Source organism: Lepeophtheirus salmonis, chromosome 12, assembly GCF_016086655.4.
Source record: "Lepeophtheirus salmonis chromosome 12, UVic_Lsal_1.4, whole genome shotgun sequence".
NCBI lineage: Eukaryota > Metazoa > Arthropoda > Copepoda > Siphonostomatoida > Caligidae > Lepeophtheirus > Lepeophtheirus salmonis.
Window position 1 is genome coordinate 11,967,562 of NC_052142.2, and position 19,839 is coordinate 11,987,400.

The following is a 19,839-nucleotide window of genomic DNA, read 5'->3' on the forward strand; positions in this document are numbered from 1 at the left end:
TTTTGCGAGAGAATGTACTAATGAGTATGTTAAGTGGCTAGGTTAAATACAGACGATTGAATATAATAACCTTACACCTTCATCAATATATACTGGCGAGAAGTGTGTAGTAAATGAGTCAGAAAAGGGTATTGCAGTAGAAAAAGAGGGGGACAAGCAAGCAAAATGGATCTGAGAGCTATTTTAATTTATGGTGCTACTAGATATGCAACTTTTTCTTTGGAGATTCCCCAGCTGCATGGTAACTCCTGGAATTACGTTTCGGATCTTATAAAATATTACCCATATTCTTCAATAAGATATGAAAAGACTTTAAGAATCATCATCAATATCTACAAACAGTAAGCCGAAAATTAGGCATTTTTTGTTTTAATATTTTGTCTTACCATGAGGCCTTTTAACTATTATTTTGTAATTGTTTATGTTAGGTACAATGTTTTCTGATTTCTATTGAGGGTTTTTTATTTATTTATGTTTTATTCTGAACAAAAAAAAAAATTCTATTAATTTTACAAATGTGTACATTTTTTTTTAGTGTGTGTGTGCATGTGTTAATAAATAAAGACCAAGTCAAAGGAAAAAAACAATCTTAATTTATTAAGACAAAAATATTGGATCATTGTAAAAATATTATTTGTCAAATCTTGAAAAAATCTCGATGCTGATACTCAAAGTCTGAATTTCCAAAAAAAAAAAAAAAAAAATCACCATATGATAGTTTGTAACCCAATTCTATCGTTTAACATTGAAGTAGAATACTTGAGACCTTTATTGTTCTCAAAAGATTGTAAAATTCATAAAACAGCAAAAAAAAAAAAAAAAAAAAAAGCTTAGTTCTTTTATGCATTTCCATACTATAGTAATACATTTACAAGTTTTAAGGTCATACTCAACATTTGATTTCTTGGACGACGATTTGTTGGAAAATGTAGCAGATCATAAAAAAAGATACAAATTATGGAAAAATTATAAAAGAAAAAAGCAACAATTGCGATAAAGGATTTTTTCTATGTCAAGTTTGACAGGATTTAAGCAGAAACTTTAAATGGTGGTTCTTTGATAGATTAAGAGTTTTCTAAGCCAGAAGAACCTTGGACAAGCAGTACCACTACAAGAATTATTACCATCCTAAAAAAACAATTTAGAATTGCAGTACAACGAAATGAGTTGAAAATTACAGAAGTGGAAATGAAGACTACTGTGAGTTTCTGATCATTATCTTTTATCATCTTTAGCCATTACTCCAAGCCTCCGGATTTATGGTCGAAAAAAGGGCACAATAATAATTCCAAATGAACCAATCTTGTACACATTACCTTACAGTAATATGTAATTGATAAGGGAAATATTTGTTGTATATTTTTAGACAATATGGAGAAACAAGACAAGAAAAATTATATGAAGTTAGGAAAGATTACTGAAGTCAAGAAAAAAAAGAATAACAAAGAATATACAAAGCTTAAAAAGAAGTTTGGAGGTATGGAGATAATAACGTGGTAATTATGACTGATCCAACCTCAATACAACGGATAGTTCCTTTACAGGGACCACTGGTCAAATTAAAACTGGGCGCAATAATTCAATAGTTACAATTCAGGACTATGCAAACGAGTTTAAGCAAACAATGGTGATAAATTTCTAACCGTAGTTTGAGGAACGTACAGTTAAGACTACCCATGAATTGGTCTCTTTAATTTTGGGGATTCAGAGTAAGTAGATCAATGAAGATTGGATGTGAACATTGAAGATGCGGTTGTTGTAGATCTACATTTACAAACTAATACACAAATTTCAGTTGATAAGTAATTGTTTGAGTTTTAAATCTTATGCACTTATTAACATGTGAACATTTGAGTAATATGAAGAGTATTTTTTGATTTTATTTTCCAAGCCTGTTATACTTATTCTTTAACTATTAAAGAGAAAACATAGAAGCAAAGACAGAGAATAAAACTGGTTCTGGCTGGAGAGTTGTAAGCAGATATGCTAATTTTTATTTTTAGCACACCTGTTTTTTGGGAGTTGGCAACCTGGAGAAAACATTTTCTTTTTATAGGCTGTTATCATTATTATTTCATTCCTGAGGAGTGAAATTATTTTTCTACTATACACATTTATATACAAAACCGAATTAAACATTTGTGTGTCCTCATAAAAGATAGAAAGTAATCATAATAATTTATAGTTTAAGACCTTGTTGTATTCAAAGTAGAATTGAGGATCAAAATCAGAGTACTTCTTCCCTTGATCCTTGTTTATTTACTTATCCCCTCACCTTTGTTACTGTAGCTGATTTAATTCACTGTCATAACAGCTAAGCTGCTCTCCTCCAAAATATTGTTCAAAATTTCAGGGTTATTATGTGGATTTTGGTTTCTTTACCATACTTAAAATGCTACCAATTAGCATTACTAGTGGAAGTCCTTGTGGTATTGGTGATCGACAATAAAGTAATTATTGCCTATACCCTTCCTAGATACTGAGTTGGATTTGTATTTATTTATTTTATCTCATAGTTACTTGTAGCTAACCTAATAAAATGTCATTTCATGTCTGTTCTCCTGCAAACAATTGGTTCAATGTCCCTTTCGGTTTCTTTTATTTGCATACCCACACAGATTAAGATTTACATCCCTACTAACTCCCATATTTCCAAAATTAAGTTCATCGCGGAATTTTCCTTTCTACAAATAGGAAATAGTTGAAATCACATAGTCTCTAATGGGGTGCTAGCAAACTAATAAAAAAAATTATACAACTACATGACACGCCATACTTGGGCCTTGATCATTGAAAGAAAGAAAAACTACGGTGAATGGCATTTACTTAAGCAGTAATTACTAATGCTGCTCAACAGCAAAAATGTTACAAAATCGACATAGTAGAATTTGATCCCCTAATTCCAAATATGGTCCTAGTTTTATTTTATCATCTTCAAGGCTTTCAGTACAAGGCTATAAAGTTTTTTTATTTTTTAGATTCAAAGATTTTTTAACCGCTTGTTGTTGAAAATATAGATAAAGGATATTAGTATATTTCAAAGCCTAATGCTAAATAAATCCAAAACAATTCTAAAAATTTATTCAAGATCTTTGAACTCTTTTTTTTTAAAGTTGAAAACGTGTTTTTTTTCAGATGCTCATAGCTACAAAAAAAAAAAAGTCTAAAAATATTTCATTTGATAGCTTAAAGTTTAGACTATAATTTACAAAGCTTCCATTTAGAAAACTCTCTATATCTTTGTAATATTTAGGGGATACAGCCCATTTTTGAATTTATCTTATTTATTTGATTATTAAAGGAATATTTAAGAAGACAAGAACAGAAGAAAAGGCTAGGAAATAAGGAAAAGAAAATGCTATGGAAAAGATCTAAAACATTTTGTTGCATAAGTTGAAGTAATTAATTAAATATGTGGCCTTCGGCAAAGAGGGAATACACGATTTGTCAGATGAAACAACTGTCTTCAATTCAGATGAATTTTCCTAATTTGCCATTGTAATCAGATCCGGAATCAGAACATCTGATCCCCCTAAATCATAATTGCTATCAGATGATTGAATACACTCAATTAGAAATACTTCTTTCCCATGAGTCCTAGCACATCGTTTTATATGTTTTCGCTTAAGTTCAGTTATTGTCCGACCATAATAATTTTGATCCATAATATATCAAATTATGGATAGCTTCTGTTTTATTTATAATAGTAATACTTATTTAAGTGAAAACTATTTACTTCTCCTGTATGTAGAATAGTAGATTTGCTAATTTATGGTGGTGTTTTTGAAAAAAGTTGAAAATGAATATTGGTTAGATAAGAAAACTTGATGTAGTGTTCCTAAAATACTACAAATACGACCAGAGAAAGAGTTTTCAATAATGACTAATTTATTAGGGGTACAAGCATACACTATATAATATATATTTCTATAAAAAGAACATTAATGATTCAAAAGATTCCCTACGTCAACTTAATGAAAGTAATTAAAAATAAGAATGACACATAAAACTTAATATGGGGTTATTGACAAGACATATAGCAATTTTTAATTAAATTTAACTATTAAAAGAATCAATTATTTTCAAAAATGATTATTTTCTTCTTTTTTGTCATTTGCATCGAAATAAACAATGATGGTGTGCATTTTATCGTAAAGGATATAAATGATTTATCTATTTTCTGTATCATAAAATTATATATACTATGTTTTTAACTAAAGGTTTATTTTTAGAGGTTCCACTTTTCGAAACATCTGCTTAATAGATAAGATATTCAAAATCAGTATTTGAATTCTTGCGCTTAAAAATAATATTATTAAGAAGAATATCAATAAATGTTTCTGGAAATATACAAATTATTTTTTCTATGGTACTGAAACGTTGCAGAGCATGTTTTTTTATACCTAGGAAAACTTTTAAAAAGTAACAGTCATTAACAAATTAAATATATGATAAAATTTATTACAATTCTACTGTATAGTAATGATTAATAAGATAATATTTACACTTTCTTAGTGAATATATTATATATGATAGATATATTAAGCTTTCTAGGCCCCCAGTATGACGTCTCATCTCTTGGATTATTTTGAATCACGTTGTTTACATCTCACACCCTATTCAAAAGGATTATAAAATGAAATAAATCGTCCATTGTTCCGTTCTAAAATGATGCACTTTGAAACATGTACACGTCTGATAGATGTGAAAACTCATCATTCAGTTTTTTTTATCTATCTTTAAACAGTTTTATCGGATATGACTCCGTTAAAAATGTTTCGGCTTAAAAAAATGAGATGTAGATTCTTTGATTTTATTGAATTGTTTTAAAATATTGTGGAAATATTTTTTACAGCTGAATGGATATATAATCTATAGGTAGTTAACACAACATTTGTTTATTTGCATATTTCAAATTTATGCTATTAAAATGTAATTTTTCAATTACTTTGAATAAACAATTTCAACTTTTCAATGTATCAATAATTTTTATTCAAGTATAGTTCATAAATGTATTTTACCTTCAATCAAAAAATTAAATAGACATCAGTAAAATTACAAATAGACTTGTCTGTAATATTATACACCTTCAAATATATCTAGCTTTAAAAGTATGTTAATATTTAAAATATATAGGTATATTTGGCGTGCGATAGAGGTAAACCATCTCCCTTCTCTTTCATATTTTTCCCCAATTTTTTTTTTAAATGTATCTCCAGTAACTAAAAATACTTAAGATTAAAAGTAACCTTTAGGTGTGGTTCATTTATACAATTAAACCAAGTATTATATAGTAGTCAAGTAAGTCTTTATTTATACTTTTACATAAACCTATTCCTTAAAGTTATAAATAATACTGTATTATAATCAATGAAGGTTGGTATTAATTTTGTTTCCGATTAAAAATACCTTCTCTTGTAGTACATCCTTAAAACATTTGGGGAAAATGATGTTCATCATAATATTTTTATTACTATTTTTTTATATTTGGGATAATCAAAAATTAGATTTATTCATAAACTTTATTTATCTGATGCATCAAAATAAAGTTATATTTACGTATAGCTATATATTTAATATTTTTACGATTGGAAAATTAATCGAAATGATTAAGTTATTATTTTTATTGTTTTAACTAAAGCTTTAAGTATTTCCTTTAATGTAGAAAGTGTATACGGATATCATTATCCTCCCTAAAATAAGATATTTAAATAAATAGTATTATATTTTTTAACCTATTATTATTCAATAATATCTTAGCTGTTAGAGTATTCATTTCATTATTTTCGAAATTTTAATCTATAAAATATCCCCTTGATATATATTTATAATATAGAACACTATCATTATGTCGTTATTTTATTAGAAAGTTTATTTCATTATATAATTTAAAAGAGCTATGTTTTTCTTAAGAAATAATTTCTGATATGTCATTTGATATTTTGAGATGCTCAGACGCTCCAAAAAATTTTATAATAAAGTTAGGGAAAATTTTTATTGTTTTAAACAAAATGGGATGAAAGGTTTTTGTAATATAATCAAATAATGCTGTGGTTTCCAAACTTTTTTGAGTTCAAATCTTAAAATATATGTGGCTATAGAATGTGCAACCCCTATAATTCCCATTGAGGATTGAATATAAATTTGGAATACATTTTATGCAAATATTTGACTTAGAGGTCATATCAACCCTATAAAGTTAAACCCCGAGGATAATATAATATAAGTTATTTGTTTATATTGATCCAAAATAAAGATTTTAGTTCTAAATATATTGAAAAAATAAGAAAAAATCAGAAATACAACGACGAAAAAATAGAATATACTGCAAATATAAAACCAGAGATATATGCACTAATTGAAATCATTTCGATACTATCAATTCTCTTATTTTGTAATAAATAAAATCAAAAATGAGACACACAAACTAATAATGTGGATGTGCAAATAGGTTTATCAACGAATCAATGTCTTAATTTTACAAATGTGCACTGTGCATTGCGGAAAGCATTTCTAATATTCTTGGTTTAATTTTGGACACGTCGACTTGAAGATCATTCTCCACGTGAAGCCGCGATTTGTATTTATTTGGGATATAAGTTAATACTGATAAGTATATTCATCATTATTAAAGTTTTGATGGCACAATTTAAATTATATTCTTCTTTTTTGGAAATCAAATCGCGACCCCTTTCTTTTGTTCCACGACCCCCACTTTGGGAACCGCTGAAATAATATGTACTAACAATTAATTTGCTGAATATAATTTTATACTAATGATATGTTTTTTTTAATGTGATTTTCTTTATTTTTCTTCTTCATACAACAAATTTCTTATTATCCTAATTCCTAAATGTATCAGGCTTTTCCATATATATTTTAGAAATAAGAATAGCTTGTAACATATAAAACTCTAAATTTTGTAGCATTTATATACAATTAATTCAGTAATTCATTAAACATGGTTAAACGAATAAAAAAATTAAAAATTAGATTGAATATTTGTCCAGCATCTAAAAGTGATAGAATATTTTACAATATCTTTGCATTTATTGAGATAATATTAAGTCAAGGAATGCAGTCTTTTTTTATTTTCCTAGAGTTTCCTTTATTTTTTTGAGTAGAATAGTTAGATTTTTACTTGGTCGATTGTTATTATTCATGCCCGTTATTATGTTGACCTCTTCTCCACCTTTTTATGTATTTCTATTATAGGTTCGAACTTTACGTTTATACGTATCTCGATCAGATTAATTATATAGCTAGAAGAAGAAAAAAGGAATAATGATGAAGAAATTATCTGTAATCTTGAGCTGTTTACATATTTAAAAATATAGGGAGAATGAGTAAGGAATCACGGATCTGGAATGCTGAGTCTATATCGAAAAGATTTATTGACTTGTGGCACGTTAATGTGGTATTTCCAAAATTTAATTAAAAATGATATTTTCACTTTTTTAAATTCAGAACCTCTTTATTTCGAAAGGGATAGTTGTTGAAGTTGGTAGATGATAATTTACAAAGTTATTAGAAATAAATTGTCTATTCTTGTGGACGCATGATAGATTTGGTAACTCACATTTACACTAATTACTCCTCAACTAATCTTCAGTGTAAAGGCGGGTTCACATAATACTATGCGTAGGTAAAAACATACGTTGATATTTTTTTTATAGTTATTTTTTCCCTTCATCTCTGATGAACTTCTAAATACCACAAAAATATTTTTTTGTGGAAAACATATTTTTTAACGAACCCTTTTTTTATAACGTCACTCCCAACCCTTTGCCCTTTTATACAAAAAATTGCGTCGACGATTTTACTTAATTAGGTTCTGTTCAGGTCCAATAATTCATTTGGTACCAATGATGATAACATCATTGAGCTGAGATTGAAAATATAATAAAACAATGACTTTAATTATCATATTAATTGAGGGCACTACAACATAATTTCCTTTTTCAAAGAGGCCATAAAACAAGTTTTTATTAATCAGAAAAGTTTATTTTGTTTCATCATAATAGTACAGACTTAAAGATATGTTTATGTAGTTTTGAAAATCATATCAGATAAGTTACGTCCCTCATTTTCATGCACTGAACTTTGGTATTTTAATATATCGTGGTTTTTTTATTCTCTATAAACTAATTTTCATTGATAGGTTTTTTAGGAATAGTTTTTTATGCAAAAATTTAATTTGTAACATATCTATTTTTGTATTAGTGGATAATTAGTTGATTAGCTCAATAATTATTGACAATTTTGTAAATATTTTAAACTTTTTGTTTTTCTAATCTAATTTCGACAATTCGCCAAATTAAAAATTTTTCCATGACACCTAATTTGATGGCCCAAATTTAAACTCTCTAGCTTCATTATTTGTTATTTCTGTTCAAAAATTTTTAGAAATTTCAAATTATGAAAATAAATTGAAAAAAATATTTTTGTATATAAGAAGTTGAAACAATTAACTGACTTTCATAAGTTGTACCAAGAAATCTATAAATATTTATTCATAATATGAAAATTAATAAAACTAAATAAGTTGTCTCCTAGACGGTTCAGGGGAATACTTAAGTATTCTTGCCTTTGGAAGCAGTTTAAATATTTTTTAAATTTTGTACAGGGTCGAAGATGAGATGGAATTTTCTATTGATGGCGTGTGGCGAGTAATTGAAGTCTGGAGCTCATCACCACAAAGAAAATGAGTGAACAACTTCCTATTGACTGGGTGGTTATCAACCAATACGGCCACAAAGATAAAACCTATTTGATAGAGGTTTTTCATAATTAAAGTATGTTTGCTGTAGAGGAATTCAGTGTTTAATTTGGCAATCGGTAGATGTGCATGTAGTTTCCTCCAATTGATTAGATCAGAAATTTAAGGAACATTTTAGTTGTTCGGTTGTTCTCGTATCCCAAGAACTTACCTTTAAAAAACTCGAATCTTTCTGTGGAATAAGTCTCATCAATTATAAGAATGGCATGATGTCCTCTACTGTTTATGTGTTTGATCTTTTTTCGAAGATATTAAACTATAGATGACGGTAGTCCAGTAATTACAATAGACAGAGTTCCAAGATACTTTTTATAAGTATTTTCATTATTTAAGAACTCCTTTAATCCTTAGTACACATCAATGTTGATTACTTCAGTTACTGATTTGATGACAAAGAATGTAGTAAGACAGTTGGAGACTGAACTATTACTTAGCGTATGATGGCTGTTAAAAATTCGAAAGGTGAGGATTCCGAGGCTAGCCTTAATATCAAGACCCCTACCTTCAGTTGCTTCAAGCGTAATAAGGACCAATTTGGGGGATTTAATTAGTATATATCACTACGGTAATGTTTCCAGTAACAACTTATCATAAAGTTCGTTAACGGCTAGCGCCTCTTCTTCCCCAACTATTTTGACCTCCAAGACTTCCTGACACTCATTCTCGAGCTGGAGTTGTAGGCCACTAGTGGATGCTAGGGTGGATCTAAGAACAGGCGGAGGAGAAAAGAGGTAGATCGGAAGGGTTGGCTACTTTTCAGGAGAAAAGTTAAGTAATTCAATTAAATACATATGTTTTGGAGTAGTCTTCTCCCATTTGGATTCAAGTGCTAGATTAGGAGGCACATTCAAACCAGGAAAACTATAGTAATGACATCATAATGTTGACGGCGTTTACAAGCTCAGCACTTTCATCCCATTACATTAAACTTAACAGTCACGATTGGAATCTTGAAGCTATAAGTATATGTATTATCTCTTCCTACTGGAAACAATGACTTATCAATTTTTTATGTAATCTCTGTCTTGGAGCAGGCACACTTTTTTATTTATCTGCATGAAGCCTAGATAGCTCTTGATGTGCATGTTATAATGTATTATTTATCAATAGAGTTTAGAGGAAAAATAAGCACTATAATATACAGTAAACACTTTATAAAATGAATGAAATCTTGAAGGTATTTAGTTCAACCCATGTTAAAGGAAAAATAAAAGCGGGAAGTACTTTATATAAAATACTAAAAAATGAGGGAGACTTTAATTGAGGTTAAGATAAAGTACTCCCTGGCTTTTCTAATGATATTAATTTTTTTTTCTCAATCTGTTATTATTATTTTTTATTTTTAAGGAGAGAACGTCTAAGTATTGAGTGAGTAGCTTTGTGTGAGTTTGCTCGTGGAAACGAAGGGTAACCCCAATGATTTGTTGGGGGATTACTTTCCATGTTATTAAAAAAAAAATTAGTATGTTCGTCAACTCTTAATAAATCCTACCTAGCCGAGTACTACCACTCATAATAAATAAAAGGAGGGAAAAAATGCCAAAAAACCTACTGCAATGTATAATAAAATAAGACAATAGAATAAACTAACACACCACTTACATAATATATGTATATAAATTATTATAGGTTTATAAAAAAGAATAATGTCAAAAATCAATCGAGAATACTAAATTATCTACCATTGTAGCAGTTTTGTTAATTTCAAATGATATTTGAAATTAGTTTTCCTTATGCCTTCTTTTTAATACAATATATATTTCATAAGTTATAATAGTTATTTTTTTAATATACAGAGTTCCATTTGAATTATGAAAGGGTGGTTTGACGGTTTTCGAGAAAATGGAGGACCCACTATGTATGCTTATAGTAATAGAACATCTGTTTATGGTGATTTATCAACCATAACAGTTTATATTGTTTTTATAACATTGTTCTTGGCCTTTTTTGTTATTTTCCCTGGAATACGAAAAGAGGTAATTAAAATGTACAATAAATTGAATGAATAAATATTAATATTTTAGCGATTTACAACATTTACATCAGTAACTCTCAGCCTTTTTGTTGGAACTGCCATTTTAAGTAAGAAAATAATTTATCTCAGCGGATTATTTTTTTTTTAACGTAAACCTTCTGAATTAGTTGGAAACAGTGGATCTAGTTGGCACATTGCAGAAGCAGAAATATCAAGTGCATATAGAGCTTTTTCAAATGATAAGATTATAGGTCGTATAGGAATATACATCGGCCTTGTTCATACAAATGTCACTCTTGAAGCTATGAACAAAAATTATAATAATACAAAAATTGATATTAACTTTAATGAACGTTTTACTTTTGGTGGTGCAAAAGAGTTACAAGAAGGGTATCGTGATGCACTTGTTAAAGGTTTACCGTTCCCTATTTTAACAGTTGCTGAATATTTAGCTGCTGATGCAGAAGGCTTTTGTTGGGGACGTTCATATAGAGAAGCTGGTTATTATACATCTATATCTCTTTGGGTTTCATTTGCTTCATGGATGATAATGAATATACTGTTTGTAGTTGTACCTCGATATGGTGCCTATAGTATGACTATGACAGGTCTTATAATGCTTTTATCCGATGTTATCTATTATTGGCTTTTACCAACTCGTCCTCTCAGAATCAAAATGGAATCTTCAACATTAATTTTCGAATTTGGATGGTGTTTTTGGGTTATCTTAGTAGCTGGTTTCATTTGCTTTGTTGTTGGCTTTGCCATTTCGATTATAGATTTGATATATCCTCATAAGTTTTCTACTGTTATGGAAATGGACTATGGGACTCCTTTTGATCGTCACACTATAATAGAGGATTCAAATGAGACAAAAAAAAAGAAAAAAGTTATACCTAAATTAGAAGAACCATCTATGTCTGTCGTAGGTCTTGGTGGACTTTTACGGAGATTTTCAAAACGAGATCGAGAACATCATCATCATATGCACCCAGGAGTAATCATTATTATTGAAATGTTTTAAAAAAAAATAATTTTTTTATATTATTCTAGGGAGAAGATAATTATACTTTTGAATTAGATGTTCCTAAAAGTCCTTGGCGGTACCCGCATCTTATTTTCCGTACTGACAGTAGAAAAAATAAACAGGTATCTTTTAAACAAGTTAATCATAGGGAGGATATCAATCCAATGGTGAATTTAAGAAGAGTAGATTCAAAAGATTCATCTTGTTCTTCTCTGTCCTCTACACATCAGAATATTGGACATTCATTATCGGTACCGGCTTCAGTATTAAATGTAACATAAATTATTTATTCACGTATAAAATATGTTGCTACATTATACTTCTTTATTTAATAGCAAAGATTTCGCCGAACCGATAGCGCTGATAGTAATAACTCCAGTCTAGCATCTTTTGGGATATCAATACTTTCAAGGACAAATTCTAGAAAAAATAAATCAAATAATAATTCTCATATCATTACCCCGGCTCAAGAAAAAGAAGATAATGATATTAACATTATTACAAGAGGGTAATCATTATAAATTTTATAGTATCATATTTGCATAAGTTAGTTTACAGGAGAATTTTTAATTCTACAACCGATGCAACCGATTCTGGATCGTCAAGAAAATCGAGTAATAATGATGAAGTAACAATAGTTGTTGGTCATAGGAAAAATTCTGTCACAAAAGCTATAAGGTAAACATTTATTACACTTTAAGTTTTAAAGTAAATGAGCTCATTCATTATTAATTTGAAATGAAGTAGGGTTAATCCATATTTAATACAACAGATTTAATAAACTTGTTAGCCAAGTTTTTTAATTTTGATAATTTTTGCAAATATTTGAGATCTATTTAAAATAATACATCATACAAAATTTGAACTAATTCGGATAAGGGGGTATTCACAAACCTCGAGACAACTAAAGGGGAAGGACTCCGGCTTAAAACCACATCTACAATCATTGTAGAAGAAGGACGCTCAAATTAAAACCTCGAACGAGACTATATATATTTGCTGACAAGGATATCAATCAACTCACTGAACATTTACTAATAATTCATATCTCCATTTATAAATTATAAACATTAAATTGAAACTTTAAGAGCTCATATCTTACCCATTTAAAATTACTTTTAATTTTTGCTAATAAAAAGTTTAATGATTAATCAATTATAATGGCGAACACTAATTTTCTTCAAATCAATTGAAATCCTTGATAGAATTCATCTTTGATTTCAGAATCTAAAACTTATTTCAGATTTTCTCACGGTGAACTGTATTCTGAAATGTCTAAAATTATGTTCATTTGGGACTATCGTCATTCAGAGTCATTTTTTACAGTCAAGACAATCACTAAATTATAAGTACGATTAATAAAACTTATGTAAATGTAATTTGATTGATTCTGTATCTTTTCTCGAACTAGATATATTTCCTTTTTTAGGCTCATAGTACCATTTTTGGAAGAACACAGATCAACTTTCAGCCAGATCGGTCTATTTCTTTCTGTTCGGCAACTTATATAAATATGTGCTCAAATAATCATAACATATTTTGTTATATATGTTGTTGTTACACATTCATAGGTCAGAGGGGAAATATAAAGGATTTAACTAAGAAAGCTTGCTTGGCCTATTTTAAAATACTAATGGGCAATCAAGATAACCTATAGAACCCCCACAAAGTGTGTTATTTTTATAGACTAGTTTTAAATCGATCGACTGTTGGAAAACGGAACAAGATGCAGTTTGTTGTACCTATGGTTTAGCCAGAACCAAATGATAATTCTTCTGATTGTTACTTCTGTCTGGTAAAAGTATCTGTATTAACAAATAAAAATAAAAGTCATATTCTGTATTCAAGAACAAGACCAATCCCTCATTCTTATGAAATTCCATATAAATCAAAAATACAAAATCAAGGCAACGTTGAAGAAAAAAAATTATCCAGACTTTGAAATTTTAGAAGATGCATCTTCTCACCAAAATAATTTAAAAAGGAATAATTAAATAATTCGATACAAGATTTGTGAACAAGGAAAAAACATCATTTTACAATTGAAAGAGAAACACTAAAACGCGAGGTTAATACCACAAACTATCGAAATCGAGAAAGTAATTTTCTGGAATACTTTCAGAGTAAGAAGGAACTTGTTTATTGCCACAACATTCCTGATATTTTAAAGAAATTAGAACTTTCAGCTGATCGACCCGATCAATTGAGGTTATTTATAGTAAACTCCAATGATAGTCTAAAATTTGTCCATCTTCACAATGGAAATGTTTAGCGCATTCTGTTATTATGTCTTAAGTGCATGGGAACACTATGAAAGTTCTTGAACTAATTCAATATGATAAACATAATTGAAGTATCTTTGTTGATCTCAAAAAGATATATTTTCTTCTTGTCCAACAAGGGGGATTCGCGAAATATCCATATTTCCTATGTTTTTGGGACAGTAGAGCTAGAGAGCAGCAAACTAATTGGTTTCTGAGACTAAATTTAATACCTGGAGATAAAAATATACTAGGGGTCATTAAACACTTTATCAAAGCTCCACCCGATGATGGAAAAGACTTCAATTATATCAACTCGAAATTTCCAAAACTTAAATAACGGCTGGTGTATTTGACGGACAGAAAATACAAAAACTCATCCGGGATGAAGATTTCTTCAATAAAATGACAAAACAGGAAAATAATGCTTTGATTTTTTCCAAATATGTAGTGGATAACTTCCTGGGAACTACAAAGCAAATCATCACAAAGAGTTAGTGAATAGACTGATGGAGAACTTCAAAACCATGTAATGTAACATGAGTATCAAAATTAGGTTCCTTTATATCCATTTTGCAAGTTTTCCTGGTAATCTTTGTGATGTAAGTGATAAATAAGGGGAAAGATTTTGTAAAGATTTAATGGTAATGGAAAACACTATGGCGGAACTTCACAGCTAAATCATATACTTGAATAGTTTTCAAGTAATCCGTCTTTAAGGCTTTACCTTCCAAATTTTCTCATACAAGTACAAAGATTTTATATATTAACATATTAATACCAAATTTACAATAATTAATTATTACTATTCATAAATGTCTTTTAATTAGTTCTCTCAGAGTAATCGAACAAAACGTGAACTGCTTTCATTGTTTCCGTTCTCTGCTACAGTATTATAAAGAAATAATATTGCGTTCTTTTCATTTTAACCTCGTAAATATTTTTTAAATGAATTAAACAAAATTTACATATTGAAAAAATTTAATAACATATTAAGAAAAACAGAAAATTATTTACGTCTCGAGCTTTGGACACTTCTGCATTAATTTTGTGTAGTTTGGAAGTATATATTATAATGATGGACCAAAGACACAGGACAATTATCAATGCTTCAAATATTGACTGAACAAAGGAATTCTTACACAGCTTTGTAAACATGATGACATTAATACCCTTTTCTATTGATGAATACGAAGTATTAGCTGCTTTTCCTCAGAAGTAGTCAACTTATAAAAAAATGCTGAAGAGAAAATAAATTGCATCTTTGTTAACTTCCAAAAGCGAATCGTGAGTGTTCTTTTTATATATATACTGTTCAGTGACTTGATCTCGATTTTTTTTTTTGAGAAGCCTGACAGGAGTGACAATGGATTACTCATATGCAGAGCTGTAGACTTGAGTCATGCATCAGTCATTAATCTAACAGCTTGTGACTAGAAATGAAATGACTCATGACTTGACTTGGGGAAAGAATGGCTCGGGACTCGAGTTAGACTTGAATATAAATGACTTGCGACTCGTAAAGGATTAAATTGTATATAATGTTAATGCATAAACAAGTCTCGAAAATTATTTTATTCTGTTATTTCATACAAATAGTTATTGGGAACTGATAAGTGATAATGTATTTAAAAAAATGTAAGTGACTTCTTAACTTACATAGAATTGTATTGGAGTATCTGAATGTTGTTGCAATTTGTAAACTTATTGAGTCTGGAATCTTATTGTATTTCCTCATTATTATTTAAATCACGTTATATAATTTTTTCACTAATTGATTATATAATATATATTATGTAAATTCATGGTTTGTTTCTCCTATCTTCTTCCTCATAAAAAAATATGCAACAAATCATACTAAAGAAGCCCCAATATTCGGATACGCTGAAGGTGGATGGAAAAAAGGTGTATGAAATATGAAGCGTAGGATCCGGCATCATGGGACTTAATTAAATTAGTAGACCACAGAGTGAGATACAGAGCTAGAAAGAGACTAACTTCTCTTTTCCTTTAAATAGGTAATTTTTTATGTCATAAAGTTATTTTGGATTCCTTAAAAACAATTGATTGTAACTAGTGTTGGATTGATCTTAGGACTAATTACATAATTAGTCTTTTTTTTTATCGACCCTTTCATTTTACCATTCAACGGTTTTATCTTTTAGCTATTCTCACTCATAGCTAGGATTGAATAATATAAAAACGAAGAAAATAATAGATGATAACTAGACCATATATTAATAGGTTCTAGCCACAAACATCCTAATTTAAACTTCCGCTATCTTGTCTTTAGAAAGAAGTTATGTTGAATAGCTGTAAGGACACAATTAGTAACTACATAACTTAAGCTATTGACTTTAATTGAATTCACTCGTGACTTGACTTGGTCTCGCCTCTGCTCATAGGTCGATAAATGCTACTACTAAAAATTAAATTTTAGCCCTCATCATTAAGATCCTGCTGGTCGATGATTCATGATTTAACACCACGTATATTTTAACTTACAACGTCAAGTTGTTCAATTGGGGATCCACACGGCCTATTTTGTTTCTAAAGTATGATATTACTTGGAGAAGGAAGAAAATTATACAAGCACAAAAATAATACCACAATTAAAATTTCTTTTTTTTTTTAAGCCCCAAAAAATAAATATCAAAACTATATTGCTTGTAGTGTAGGTAAATTCAGACTGATAATTTTAATGATGTATCATACTACATAATGCATATTTATTGTTTACACTTTCCTTAATATAAAAAGATCTCCAATGTAATTAATTTTCATACAACATATCAATTCGTATTAATTATGAATTATTACAATTATATTTGTATATTTTTATCACAAACAAATAATTTATCATATCCTTGTTCTATCTTTTTACATAATAAATAAATTCGTATTTTTTTTCATTAGTAATTTGCTTTTCTTTTTTTTTTAATGTACATAAAACAAAATAAGAATTATTTAACTATTAATATTATGTCACTAAATAAATTAATCAATTTGTGTAATATATTTCTTATGAATTACTTCTTAGTACTAATTAAAATTTATTTGATAAAAAATTATAGGAGAAATTCATCAGAACAAAAACCTGAAAATGGAGCGTGGTAAAATGGATAGAGAAATGGAATTATGAAATTTGAATTAGGGTGATAATTATATTCAGCAATTAGTATATCTGTTATTTTTAATGTATCTTTTAATATTCATTTTATGACAAAACACATCATTCGATTACTATTGTAAATTGAATTAAAATTATGTTATGGTACAAATGTAAATAAATGACTATTCCACAAGAAAAGTATAATTTTTTAAAAACAAATATCTACATCCCACAGGTTAAGGAATTTTTAATAGTATTATATGTGGCCCCATAAATCTGGGATCTCTAAATTGTTAGATATAAACCTCCAGGGTTCTAAGGACATATCTGGAAGCGATTAGTACACAGTGATGGAAAAGAAATTTTTCAAACGATCAACTAAAATAGTTATTGTTTGTTCGATCAAAAATATCAACAATACAGACGTTATGTCAACAAAAATAGTTTATAATTATGCAACTATTATAATTTTTTAAATATCCTTGAATACTTAGATGATTAAAAAAAGAAATGCAAGTATTACAGATTAACTAAAGTTCATGAGTTGCGTTGATGCTAACGTTCAGGAAAATCAGCTAGATGTATTTTTGTACATCTAGTCAAGTAATAAAGACTATTTATTAGTGATAGGCGATAGTTTTTCCTAATTGTAAATTAATTGCTCATTAATCGAAGAAAGAACAGAAGTACACAGTATTTACATTGAAGGAAGGAAATATAGCTTTGTATTCTGAAAAATTGTTTTTTTTTCTTCTCCTAAGTCCATCTAGGAGAATTGTTGGTTGTCTTACGCCAAAATAAAACTTTAATCGAATATATTTCTTAATCATGCGACCAAAGTTAACAGTTGAAGGCAATGGAAATTCTATCTTATTCCTAAGGGTGATAAATTTTGGTAAGAAAAGAAAAGCGTGGGAGGAGAAATAAATAAATTCGCACGCATTTATTAAATAATATACATCTTCTTCTATCAACCAAGAACGTTATCATTCCCACCTTTATTATTCAGTATTAATATAATATTAGATGCTGATAGTCGATAGAGAAGTGAATAAAATGCCTTCTGTCTGGATTTATGAAAATGGAGGCCCAGGAATTTGGAATGAGAAACAGATGGCTTGTCAGATTTATCGATATAAATGTGCCTTTAGTCCCCTTTCTAGAATTACACACCACTCATTATCCTCATCTCATAACAAGAGTATGGATATTCATATATAAAATCAAGTTAATGATGAATACATCAAGTCAGACTTTAACTCTGATCTCACAAAGATGCTTATTGCATGTATATACCCTTATCCATTACTGATCATCTACGTTCAAAAAATTTATGGAAAAATACACGGGTAAACCTATTCCTTCCCGAGGAACCATCATTAAATTAATGGAGGATGTTGGTACTGATTTCATTTATAGAAATACATATAACAATGTTTTGAGTCATCCACACCAAAATGACGATCAAGTTATCAGTAAAAAGTATAAAATAATTACTAATTTCGAAATAGACCTCTAAATTTTGTACTAACTAACAGTAAGTATTCAATTTTTTTTTAAATCTAACAATAAAATATGATTTTATTTTAGTTGAACTTATCAAGAATTATGATACACAACTCATTAAATTGTAAAAGCAACTGCTTAAATGGTCACAACAACTACGGTAGTAGCTTTGGATGGTTCGCAACTAGTTTGTCTGAGACAAGTTTCTTCACTTCAAGACTAGGGTATGATCATTAGGGTGTCCAATATTACATGGTCAATAAATATTACTTTTTTTTACCTTAAGGATTATCTATGGTTGATAAGCTCTAATAAATGGTGTTCAGAAAACTCATAAAAGGCAAAAACAAATTATATTTTTGATTAAACTTTACGTCACGCTTGTGTTTTGCAACTTAAAGTTATGACATATTTAACTGGAGTCCGATGTCAGAACAAAATAAATATTATTTGGATCAATCTATTATTTCAATATTTTGTATATATAATTTATTGTTATTATGATTCCAATTGTTAAATTTTGTATATTTAACATAAATGTATGATGGTTTATTTTTTAGCTTGTAGATTATATTTAATTTAAGCCTTCTTTTTTAAACTTGGAACTTAATATATTTCGAAATACTCTACTTCGTCGTTTCATTAGCTATTATTCTGAGAATAAGATTCATAATGAATTACAATTTCATAGAGTGTGACGTTTTCAAATCTATTGTAACGGATAAAAAACGTCTAAGTCAATTATACGTTGTATATCTTCATTAAGCATTTTGCTAATAAATACTTTTGTAATACCCTCAAAAATCAAAATAAAGCAGGCAGCTGATAATCACGTCAGTATTTTAAACAATGATACCATATGTCTCTCCCCCCCCCCTTCTCCTTGCACGCGTGTTTCTCTACAATATTACTAACTTTACTTATGCCTTGTCACCTCTAAACCATTAAAACTACTAGCAAAAGGCAACCTTTAGCTTGAGGAGATACAATGGGGAATAGGCAGAATACTTTATGCAAGTGTTTATAGTTTGTTTGAAAAGGTATAGGTCTTTTTAAAATGTGTATTTAAGATATTTAGCAACTATGTATGTATTTTTGTAATTCAAGCTGTATGGATCCGTTTAATGATTATCATTTAAAAAAAAATACCAAAATATATTTAAAATAAGGGGAAGAAAT

At 28.7% G+C, this 19,839-nt stretch overlaps 1 protein-coding gene across 2 annotated transcripts; it reads left to right on the forward strand.

Annotated features, from left to right (window-relative positions):
* The first annotated feature begins 5,149 nt into the window (after window positions 1-5,149).
* Window positions 5,150-17,352, forward strand: LOC121127330 (dual oxidase maturation factor 1). Of its 2 annotated transcripts, XM_071892064.1 has the most exons (9): window positions 5,209-5,301; window positions 6,452-6,599; window positions 10,576-10,755; window positions 10,804-10,861; window positions 10,922-11,751; window positions 11,808-12,053; window positions 12,117-12,289; window positions 12,340-12,459; window positions 17,117-17,352. In XM_071892064.1, the coding sequence occupies exons 3-9, from the start codon at window positions 10,591-10,593 to the stop codon at window positions 17,157-17,159; spliced, it is 1,635 nt and encodes a 544-aa protein (XP_071748165.1). In that variant the 5' UTR covers window positions 5,209-5,301; window positions 6,452-6,599; window positions 10,576-10,590; the 3' UTR covers window positions 17,160-17,352. The 2 variants fall into 2 exon arrangements, with proteins under 2 accessions (XP_040578593.1, XP_071748165.1); XM_040722659.2 differs by lacking the exon at window positions 6,452-6,599 and having other exon boundaries at window positions 5,150-5,301.
* The last annotated feature ends 2,487 nt before the right edge of the window (window positions 17,353-19,839 follow it).

Coding starts and splice junctions, on each gene's coding strand:
- LOC121127330 (XM_040722659.2), top strand. CDS start 10,591: ATGAAAGGGTGGTTTGACGGTTTTCGAGAAAATGGAGGACCCACTATG. Junction 10,862..10,921: donor TGTTGGAACTGCCATTTTAA/GTAAGAAAATAA, acceptor CTTCTGAATTAG/TTGGAAACAGTGGATCTAGT. Junction 11,752..11,807: donor ATCATCATATGCACCCAGGA/GTAATCATTATT, acceptor ATATTATTCTAG/GGAGAAGATAATTATACTTT.